Source organism: Bufo gargarizans, chromosome 5, assembly GCF_014858855.1.
Source record: "Bufo gargarizans isolate SCDJY-AF-19 chromosome 5, ASM1485885v1, whole genome shotgun sequence".
Taxonomy (NCBI): Eukaryota; Metazoa; Chordata; class Amphibia; order Anura; family Bufonidae; genus Bufo; species Bufo gargarizans.
Window position 1 is genome coordinate 229,990,751 of NC_058084.1, and position 12,203 is coordinate 230,002,953.

General features: G+C 41.0%; 1 protein-coding gene across 8 annotated transcripts in view; it reads left to right on the forward strand.

The window, feature by feature from the left end:
* Window positions 1-12,203, forward strand: part of PTPN3 (protein tyrosine phosphatase non-receptor type 3) — a 1,297,151-nt gene that overhangs the window by 1,077,878 nt on the left and 207,070 nt on the right. For all 8 annotated transcript variants that reach the window (XM_044294788.1, XM_044294784.1, XM_044294789.1 and 5 more), the window contains 2 exons: window positions 2,744-2,834; window positions 5,327-5,388. In XM_044294788.1, coding sequence (XP_044150723.1) covers window positions 2,744-2,834; window positions 5,327-5,388 — 153 coding nt within the window. The remainder of the gene's footprint in view (window positions 1-2,743; window positions 2,835-5,326; window positions 5,389-12,203) is intronic.

Here is a 12,203-nt window from a genome sequence, read left to right on the forward strand (position 1 = left end):
GTTTACCAACCCAGTGAATGGATGAGAATACATAATTAAAAAACTCTTCAATTGCTGTATCAGTGGGATTGTAAATGTGGCGAGCTGTACATGTCCGAAACGTTATGTAGGGAAGACAGTACAGGAATTAAGAAGAAGATTTTTGGGTCATATTCACACCATAAATACTTAAAAAAGGCACGTCATTGTACAGACATATTACATATGTACACCACGGCAGTTTGGAGGTTCTGAAGTTCTGGGGTATTTCTAGAATAAGATTGGGCCCCAGAAATGGAAATTTGGATCAGATGCTGCTTGTGAGGAAGCTAGGTGGATCTATAGACTCAAGACCCTAAGTCCAAATGGTCTCAATGAGGGATTTTCATATGCTGCTTTTATCTAAAACCTGTCGTTACATACAGTACCAACAGAAATGATGTAAATAATTAAACATCCAATAGTATTGAAAAATAACTGCCTGCATGAACATGTTACCCAAAATCCTAAATTCCATAAGCTTAACCCTCTTAATAACATCAGATACTCATTGGATTATTCTAAGAAAGGAGTATATGTGCTTCAATATTATTTATTATTTTTTATCATTAATGTTACATGGTTAAAAATGCTTCATAATTAGAATACATGATTTTTTTATTTATATTTTTATATTATACATTAGGATCATGGTCATAAATTTAAATTATCAATGTCACTGATTGTGTCATCAAGTACTTTACACTGTATTGTATTAAGTATTTGTGTCTGCAATCATGGCTTTGACCGATGAGAGAAATTCCTGTACACTCATGTATAAATTAGTTAATACTCCATTTTAAATAATTGATTTCGGTTTAGGAATCAGATGTATTGTTAAATCTTCAGAATATTGATCCTCTGATCCTGGAGTGGCCATGAGACAAATACCGATCATGTGTTTTAGTGATCTGGCAATTTAATAAATAGATAGTGAAGTATTGATTGTGAACATTATATGCTGTATAGCGGCAGTGCCGTGTTTCCTCCCCCTACCTGACGGAGATAATAAGCTAGCAGCCAGGAAGAATTGTAAGTGGCTGCACATAACAGAAGCTAAATCACTGGTTTGATACGTTTCCCATAAATGCCAATCAATGGGAATGGCAGTGATTGGTGAATGGGATGTCTGGGAGGGAACGGACTGTCTAAAGGCTAATTTGAGCGAGTGGACGCCATTACCCCTATGTCCCCTGACGAAGCCAAACACGTGGAGAAACATGTTGGTAGGGGTAGCATTCTTTGTTTTAATACAGCTCATAGTCTAGAACCAGGTTGTGTGAATGTAAAACAGGGTTAGTTATAGAATAGGCAGAGTCAGGATGGATGCTACATGTGTGTGTGTGTGTGTGTGGTGAAAGCTACTAATGTAGCACACTAGTGGCTATCACAGCGACAGCAATAATATTGTGTCAAGTGAGCAACATTGTATCAAGTGAGCCACATGCTGTGATAGAAATTATGAACAAAGCAATCGTGGCATACAAATGAGCGATGTAACCAAACTGAATAAGGCAAGATAAATAGAAGTTAGGCTAGCACAACTATATAGTGCGGCCACACAATACTGCTGAATTAAAGCAGATTGACAAATAAAACTATAGGCTCGAGGTGAGAGGGGGCCTTTGTATGTGAAAATAACTGCAGCCTGTGCTGATAGTATATCATAATTATTCCCCTCTGAGAGAAATAGGGTGACGTTTGAGATATTGCAGTACATGTACCAACAAATACTACTCTTGCTGTCAGCTGATAATTTTTTAACTGCAAATAATAAAAGAGGGGTTAGTCAGCACATCCAAATGTGCAGGTTCCCGTTGCTATGGCTGAAAACACTACAGCTGATAATTTTAGAAATATCTATTTTTCAAATTTTGGGGTATTAGTATCCCTAGGGTCCCATCCAAGGGATCATTTTGTGTTTCTTTTTGAATATTGGCACTATATTTGCTATTTACCAATCCTGTGGAACACTCCCTTTCAGTATAGAGTCCTTAATTATAGCTTGTAACAGATCACATTTTTGAAGCATTGCTTTTGTGTTTGCAAGGTCAATACTAACGTAAGGTCACTTCTGTTTTGCAGCGAGGAACAGAAGTATTTGAACACCCTGCGATTTAGCAAGTTCTCCCACTTAGAAATCATGGAGGGGTCTGAAATTCACATTGTAGGTGCATTCCCACTCTGAGAGACAGAATAAAAAAAAATAAAAAAAAATCAGGAAATCACATTGTCTGATTTCTAAAGAATTTGTCTTGCACTGCTGAACATAAGTATTTGAACACCTGAGAAATAGCAAGAATTATGGCTCTCAAAGACCTGTTACTGTGCCTTTTCCACCTCTACTCCACTCACTAATCTAACTTAGTAGCACCGTTCTGAGCTCTTTAAAGACAGCTGTCCACCCCACAGTCAGTCAGATGCCAACTACTACCATGGGCAAGACCAAAGAGCTGTCAAAAGACACCAAAGATAAAATTGTGTACCTCCACAAGGCTGGAAAGGGCTGCAGGACAATTGCCAAGCAGCTTGGTGAAAATAGATCAACTGTTAGAGCAATTGTTATAAAATGTAAGTGGCTAAAGACGACTCTCAGTCTCCCTTGGACTGGGGGTGTTCAAATACTTCTGTTCCTCACTGTATGTTGAAAAGTACATGTTTTAACAGCTTTGCATTCTGTCCCTTATATGTAACATATAATACTGTTATAATTCATGTTTTACAGCAATTATATCGGAAAAAACCTGGACTTGCTATTACCTGTGCAAAAAGTGGTCAAAATATGGATAAAAATCGGTATAAAGATGTCTTACCATGTGAGTATAAATATTGAATTATGTCTGTATAGCTGAAAATGACAAAACAATCTTTTCTGCAGATTCCTATTACATGATACTTTGAAAAGTTATTTTTCACACCTGAATGTATTATATAATTTCTATAGCACTTATAGCTTCAAATGGATTGTTTTAGCTATACAACTTCTTTCCATACACAAGGGTCCCTGTATCTCATAGATGGGTCCCTCTTGCATGAATCTCTCTTAATAGTCAGTGTGGTGTGGCTCTTGATCTGGTTAGCTCAACAGATTTTAATGGGCTCCCAGCAATGCAATGGTTTCCTTGGCTCCATTAAAAGTTGATATGTTTGAGTGGCCTCTTTAGCCCCTTTCCACACCACAAGGTAACTGTAGATCATGGTTAGGACTAAGTATCCGAATTCCATTCTTCAGAGAAAAAAAACCCCACACCTCAATGTACAGTTAGTTACAGATTAGTACAAGCACAGAGCTGTGCATGTTCCATTGTTAGCGGGGATAAGCTATTTAACCCCCTTTGATACTAGTTAGAACGATGAAGCTCCTTCCCTGCAATAAAATTGCATAGTGCCGTTGGCTGCTATGGTAACCTTCGTAACAATAGTCAATGACCTTCAGGTCTTTCAAGTATAGAAGGTTATTCAACCCAAAAGCAGGGTATAATAGGCTTCCTATCAGTAGAATACTGACAAGCCGACATAATACACTGCGCTAAATACGTTGTGCAAAGTATTATGCAAGTGATCAAAGGAATTCAGGAACAAGTTTAATTCTGTGGTAATTCAGGTACAAGTCCACTTCCGTGGGTTTTCGGGTCCGTGCCTCCGCCCCGCAAAAGCTAGGACATGTTCTGTCTTTTGCTGTATATTGCAGAATGCAATTTGCACACACGGTCGTGTGAATGAGCCCTAAATTATTTTCTTTACATAATCTTGTCTACTAAAAGATATGTATACCAAAACAGTAACAATTGAATTAAGTTAACATGTCAATTATACCACATAGTGGATGCTATGTAAAAAAAAAAAAATAAAAAAAAAAAAATATATATATATATATATATATATATATATATCCGAACTTCTTGGTTATACCTCCCGAAAAAAAATATTAAAAGCTGGTATACTACATTTGCATAATGTTTCTCTGAATGCTGAAAATGCATGTGCTGTACTTTATACTATAATCCTGTTTAGCTTGTATAATATTTTTTGAGAAATGTATTGGCAGCTAAGTGTATTATTTGTTTCATTTTTTTTTTCAATTACTTGATGCATAAATGTCTTTCCCAACATCCTATTTACCCTTCCCCTGCCATACCCAACCCCCTTCCCTGTATTGGAGTGATGTGGGGAGGAGGGAAAAAAATTATTCAGACCAGTTGATTGAATTTATGCATTGTCACTTTTTATACTGTCAATAGCCTTTTTTGAGACATGATCTTTTACATTTGTTTTTAACATTTAAATAAACTATAAAGGTAGATTCTGCAACTCAGTTTTGTAATTTTGCATAAAAAAATGGTTGAATCAATAGGGCATATCCTTCCTGGCCCATTGCTGTCCTACCCAACTCCATGTACCCAACAGAAATATTACCTGATTGCTCTCCAGATTTTCCTTCATTATATACCCTGAGCATGCATTATATACATGTGAGCGCTGCATTCTCTTCAATGCTGGATGTGAAGGTCCTGGGCTGCTGTGGTTACACGTGGTCTGCGGTTGTGAGGCCGGTTGGATGTACTACCAAATTGTCTGAAACGCCTTTGGAGACGGCTTATGGTAGAGAAATGAACATTCATTGCACGGGCAACAGCTCTGGTAGACATTGCTGCAGTCAGCATGCCAATTACACGCTCCTTCAAATGTTGCAACATCTGTGGCATTGTGCTGTGTGAGCAAACTGCACATTTCAGAGTGAACTTTTATTGTGGGCAGTCTAAGGCACACCTGTGCAATATTCATGCTGTCTAATCAGCACCTTGATATGCCACACCTGTGAGGTGGGATGGATTCTCTTGGCAAAGTAGAAGTGCTCACTAACTTTAGACAAATTTGTGAACAATATTTGAGAGCAATGGGTCTTTTGTGTATGTAGAAAATGTTTCAGATCTTTGAGTTTAGCTCATGCAAAATGGGAGCAAAACCTAAAGTGTTTATATTTTTGTTCAGTGTAATTAATGACTGTTTAACCAGTAATCAATATTGTTGTAGTTTGTGAACTTTCATAACAGGTTTGGCACTCTGCAATTTACATCTGTTACAAATCCTATTATCCTATTTGGATAAAACTTATTTAACATTTTAGGAACATAATACAATCAGTGGTTTACCATACATTTTATGAAACGTTGTGACATATACAATTACATCCTTTTTTCATTTTTATAGATTTTAATTTAAAGTTTGGTTAATAAACAGTATGAATTATATTAGATTTATAGAGCTCCATCCATTTATGAGTTCATATTGTGTTTTCTACTTGCAGATGACTTAACACGAGTAATTTTACAAGGGAAAGAAGACTACATAAATGCAAGTTACGTGAATGTAAGTAAATGCAGTTTGTTGAAGTACTTTTTTTTTTTTTTTTATTCTAATCACTATCATAAGCTCCTTCTAGTGGTAACGAGAGGTAGTTAGAATGTTATCATACGTTTTTAATAATTTTATTAATCAACAAATATTTTACATTGCAGCAGCAAGCAGGCTCCTCCATCCCATTCACATGAATAGGAAGTAGTGTAACTACAGCTGCTCCTTCCCATTCAATGAATAGGACAGAGAAGCTGTAATTACACTGCTTGCCACTGCAATGTCAGTGCTCACATGAGCGCTGTGTTCTTTTCAAACAACTGGCAGGGGGCTGAGAGTTGGACCCCTGCTGATCTGATATTGATGACCTATCCTGTAAAAAACTGAAAGCATAAATTCCCTTTATTTCTAGAGTGTTGACTGTTCATCTTCTAGATACAGTCATGTCCATAAATATTGGGACATCGACATAATTCTAACATTTTTGTCTCTATACACCACCTGAATGGATTTAAAATGAAACAAACAATATGCGCTTTAACTGCAGGCTGTCAGCTTTAATTTTAGGGTGTTTACATCCAAATCAGGTGAACGGTGTAGGAATTACAACAGTTTGCATATGTGCCTCCCACTTGTTAAGGGAACAAAAGTAATGGGACAATTGGCTTCTCAGCTGTTCCATGGCCAGGTGTGTGTTATTCCCTCATTATCCCAATTACAATGAGCAGATAAAAGGTCCAGAGTTCATTTCAAGTGTGCTATTTGCATTTGGAATCTGTTGCTGTCAACTCTCAAGATGAGATCCAAAGAACTGTCACTATCAGTGAAGCAAGCCATCATTAGGGTGAAAAAAAAAAAAAAAACTATCAGAGCAAAAACATTAGGCATGGCCAAAACAACTGTTTGGAACATTCTTGAAAAGAAGGAACACACCGGTGAGCTCAGCAACACCAAAAGACCCGGAAGACCAATGAAAACAACTGTGGTTGATGACCAAAAAATTATTTCCCTGGTAAAGAAAACACCCTTCACAACAGTTGACCAGATCAAGAACACTCTCCAGGAGGTAGGTGTATGTGTGTCAAAATCAACAATAAAGAGAAGACTTCACCAGAGTGAATACAGAGGGTTTACCACAAGATGTAAACCATTGGTGAGCCTCAAAAACAGAATGGCCAGATTAGAGTTTGCTAAACAACATCTAAAAAAGCCTTCAAAGTTCTGGAACAACATCCTATGGACAGATGAGACCAAGATCAACTTGTCACAGAGTGATGGGAAGAGAAGAGTATGGAGAAGGAAAGGAACTGCTCATGATCCTAAGCATACCACCTCATCAGTGAAGCATGGTGGTGGTAGTGGGCATGTATGGCTGCCAATGGAACTGGTTCTCTTGTATTTATTGATGTGAATAGGGTAGAGCGAACGCGAACTGTAAAGTTCGGGTTCGTACCGAACTTTTGGATTTTTGGACCCTGGACCCGAAACCGAACATTTCAGTAAAAGTTTGGGTTCGGTGTTCAGCGCTTTCTTGGCGCTTTTTGAAAGGCTGCACAGCAGCCAATCAACAAGTGGTTAACTGTCTGACCTTAGAAGCCATCACAGCCATGCCTACTAATGGCATGGCTGTGATTGGCCAGTGTAGCATGGGACCCAGCCTCTATATAAGCTGGAGTCACGTAGCACTGCACGTCACTCTGCTGTGCTTAGTGTAGGGAGAGGATGCTGCTGGTGATTTCAGGGAGAGAATAGGAGAGAGTCTTTGCTCAAAATCTGAATATAACTCAGTAATCTGCATACATTGTGTTTTGTGGGTGGAGGGCACAATTTTTTTTTATCCTGCCCTGAGCTCAGTTAGGTGGGTGGCGGCGGCGGCCATTTATTGCAAGCTCAGTACACCAGCACTGCATCTGAGCTTTTGGGACTTTAAAAATCCCAATTTATTTGGCAATATACAACATCTGGATTAGTCAGTGTGCAATTTAAGCTAGAAATACAGCCATCATTTTCTGGGGTTTTAAAAACACACTTGTTTGCCAAAAAACACTATTTTCAGGCCTTGCAGCATCAGCACATGTGAAATTACAGGCTTATATACTGCTGTCAAATTCAGTTATTAAACAAACACTCGTTTGGGCAAAACACATTTAGTTGGCAGCCTTTGATGCATATATTATTGTGAGATACACCCTTTATACATTTGGGTTATATTCAGATATTTGAAGTACCACCATTTGGTGCACAAATCTGTAATTGAGGCCTACTGTGGGTCAGGCCGTGTGAGATACACCCTGTATATACAGGGCTTAAATTCTTTCATTAATAAAACACCCTTTTTGAGGCAAAATACACAATATTTCAGGCTTTGCAGCATAAGCACGTTTGAAATTCCTGGGTTATATACTGCTGCCATATTGAGTTATTAAACAAACACTCGCTTGGGCTAAAAATGTTTATTTGGCAGTCTTTGCTGCATATGTCATTGTGAGATACACCCTTAATTCATTTGGGTTAGAATCAAAGATTTGAAATACCGCCATTTGGTGCACAAATCTTTAATTCAGGCCTACTGTGGGTCAGGCCGTGTGAGATACACCCTGTATATACAGGGCTTATATTCTTTCATTAATAAAACACCCTTTTTGGGGCAAAATACACAATATTTCAGGCCTTGCAGCATAAGCATGTTTGAAATTCCTGGGTTATATACTGCTGCCATATTGAGTTATTAAACAAACACTCGCTTGGGCAAAAAAAAGTTTATTTGGCAGCCTTTGCTGCATATGTCATTGTGAGATACACCTTTAATACATTTGGGTTAGATTCAGATATTTGAAATACAGCCATTTTGGGCTAACAAATCTATAATTCAGGCCTACTGTCGGTCAGGCCATGTGAGATACACCCTTTACATACAGGGGTTTGATTCAGGCATTTGAAATACAGCCATTTTGGGCAAAGAAATCTTTAATTGAGGCCTACAGTGGGTCAAGCCGTGTGAGATACACCCTTTAAGTACAGGGGTTTGATTCAGGCATTTGAAATACAGCCATTTTGGGCAAAGAAATCTTTAATTGAGGCCTACTGTGGGTCAGGCCGTGTGAGATACACCCTGTATATACAGGGGTTTGATTTAGGTATTTGAAATACAGCCATTTTGGGCAAATAAATCTTTAATTGAGGCCTACTGTGGGTCAAGTCGTGTGAGATACACCCTTTACATACAAGGGTTTGAGTCAGGCATTTGAAATACAGCCATTTTGGGCAAATAAATATTTAATTGAGGCCTAGTCTGGTTCAGGTCGTGTGAGATACAACTGTTACATACAGGGGTTTGATTCAGGCATTTGAAATACAGCAAACAAATCTTTAATTGAGGCCTAGTCTGCATCTGTACGTGTGATATACACCCTTTACATATTGTGGTTCTATTCTGCTATTAGAAAAACACCCATTTTGGGCAAAATATTTAATTTGGCAGCCTTTGCTGCATATGTCATTGTGAGATATACCCTTCACATACTGTGGTTCTATTCTGCTATTAATAAAACACCCATTTTGGTCAAAAATCTTTAATTGCAGCCTAATCTGCATTTGTATGTGTGAGATACACCCTTTACATACTGTGGTTCTATTCTGCTATTAGAAAATTACCCTTTTTTTGGCAAAAATCTTAAATTGCAGCCTAGTCTAAATCTTTACATGTGAGATATAACATTTATATACTGTGGTTCTATTCTGCTATTACAAAAACACCCATTTAGGGCAAGATCCTAAATTTAAGAAATATGAGGAGCGTGTCAAATAAGGGACGTGGCCCCGGTTGCGGTGCTGCTGGTGGAGCTCCTGTGGCAGGGAGTGGACCTGGTCAATCTGTGCCAGGTACACGCACAAGTGAAACACCTTCCTCAGGTGCGAGTAGGCGACAGAACCTGCAGTGGTATTTGGTTGGGCCTAATGCGGCTCTACAAATGCAATAGTAGATTGGGTTGCTGACAGTGGATCTAGTTCCTTCACATTGTCTCCCACCCAGTCTCCTGCTGAAAGACCACAGTTGGCACCTGCAACCGATGTCTATCAGTCTTTCACCTCACCCCCTTGCAAATCAGCCAAGCAGTCTGAGCCACAAGTCAGGCAGCAGTCTCTTATGCTTTTTGATGACTCTGTTAGCAGGGTTTCCCAGGGCCATCCACCTAGCCCTGCCCCAGAAGTGGAAGAGAATGAGTGCACCAATGCCCAACCACTTATCTTTCAAGATGAGTACATGGGAGGACTATCGCAGCACGTCTCGGATGATGACGAAACATAGGTGCCAACTGCTGGGGCTTTTGAAAGTGTGCAGACCGACAAGGAAGGTAGGGGTAAAGACAGGGTGGAAGATGATGTGGAGAACGATGAGGTCCTTGACCCCACATAAGTCATGTGAGTGACCTATGTAGTTCGGAGGAAGAGGCGGTGGTCGCACAGAGCCACCAGCACAGCAGAAGAGGGAGCAGGGTGCAAAAGCAGAGCAGCCGTCCTCTAGATAGTACACCTGCTACTGCCCACCGCAGCAAGGGGCCGAGCACACAAAATCCAGCTCCAAGGAGATCCCTGGCATGGCAGTTCTTCAGACAATGTGCTGACGACAAGACACAAGTGGTTTGCACGCTGTGCAATCAGAGCCTGAAGCGAGGCATAAATGTTCTCAACCTGAGCACAACCTGCATGACCAGGCATTTAAGTGCAATGCACGAGCTGCAGTGCAGTAGACACCTCCAAAACCAAGAAAGGTCTCTGGCTCCTCCTGCTTCTTTTTCTGCTGCAGTCTCGGCCTCTTCATCCACCTCTGGAGGGACAGTGCCACCTGCCACCCCGCAAACAGAGGAACTTCCAGCAACACCACCATCTGGGTCACCAAGCATCTCCACAATGTCCCACGGAAGCATTCAACTCTCCATCTCCCAAACGCTGGAGGGGAAGAGGAAGTACCCCCCTTCCCACCCGCGATCACTAGTCCTGAATGCCAGCATTTCAAAATTACTGGCCTTTGAAATGCTGTCATTCTGTCTGGTGGAGACAGATAGTTTTAAAGTCATTATGGCAGTGGCTGTCCCACAGTACGTCGTGCCCAGCCACCACTACTTTTGCAGGAGAGCAATCCCTTCCCTGCACAACCAAGTAGGGAACAAAATCAGGTGTGCACTGCACAATGCCATCTGTGGCAAGGTGCACCTCACTACGGATACGTGGACCATTAACCCCTTAAGGACATAGGACGTACCGGTACGCCCTATTTCACGAGTCCTTAACCTCTTAAGGACATAGGGCGTACAGGTACGCCCTTGTGCCCTGGTACTTAAGGACACAGGGCGTACATGTACGCCCTGTGTATTTCTGATCACTGCCGTGCGGCTGGCAGTGATCGGAACCCGGTGCCTGCTCAAATCATTGAGCAGGCACCTAGGCTAAATGCGCCGGGGGGTCCCGTGACCCCCCCATGTCGGCGATCGCGGCAAACCGCAGGTCAATTCAGACCTGCGGTTTGCTGCGATTTCTGCAGTTTCTGATCCCCGCGGTCCCTGACCGCGGGGATCAGAAACTTTAGTATGCCGAAAATATATCTGTATCCCCCCCTGCACCCCTTAGTGATTTTTGCCGGGTGGGAGGTGCAGGGGGAGGGTTGCGGGCGGTGCGGGAGGCGGGCGGTGCGGCAGGCGGGATCGCGATCCCCCGCCCGCCTCCCATTGCGTAATCGTTGGCGTCTAGTGGGTATACCAGGGTGCCAGCACATTGCTGGCACCCTGGTATAAACGGCTGACATCGGTGATGCGATGTCAGCCGTTTAACCCTTTCCATACAGCGGTCCGTACGGACCGCTGTATGGAAAAGGTTAACAGCGCAGGGAGCTCCCTCCCTCTCCCATCGGGGGGCTGCTGTGCCTTTGCAGCCCCTCCGAATGGAGAGGGAGAGAGCTCCCAGGCAGCCCCCCAAGCCCCGTCCTTACCCTTCCCCGTCTGCGCAGTTCTGACCATAACTGAGCAGACGGGGAAGGTTCCCATGGCAACAGGACGCCTTCTCAGGCGTCCTGCTGTCCATGGTGCTGAACAGATCTGTGCTGAAAGGCATAGATCTGTTCAGACAAAGTGTAAAATACAGTACAGTACTATATATTGTACTGTACTGTATTATACAGACATCAGACCCACTGGATCTTCAAGAACCAAGTGGGTCTGGGTCAAAAGGAAAGTGAAAAAAAGTGAAAATAAAGTAAAAATCAAAAAACAAATTTATCACTGATTAAAAATAAAAAAAATGAAATTCCCTACACATGTTTGGTATCGTCGCGTCCGTAACGACCTGATCTATAAAACGGTCATGTTACTTTACCCAAACGGTGAACGACATAAAAAAAAATTATTAAAAACTATGATGAAATTGAAATTTTGCCCACCTTACTTCCCCAAAAAGTTAATAAAAGTGATCAAAAAAGTTGTATGTACTCCAAAATTGTAACAATCAAACCATCATCTCATCCCGCAAAAATCATACCCTACCCAAGATAATCGCCCCAAAACTGAAAAAACTATGGCTTTTAGACTATGGAAACACTAAAACATGAAATCATTGTGTAAAACTTACATAAATAAAAAAAAGTATACATATTGGGTATCGCCGCGTCCGTATCGACCGGCTCTATAAAAATATCACATGACCTAACCCCTCAGGTGACCACCGTAAAAAAAAAAAAAAAAAAGAAACGGTGTAAAAAAAGCAATTTTTTGTCATCTTACTTCACAAAAAGTGTAACAGCAAGCGATCAAAAAGTCATATGCACCCCAAAATAGTGC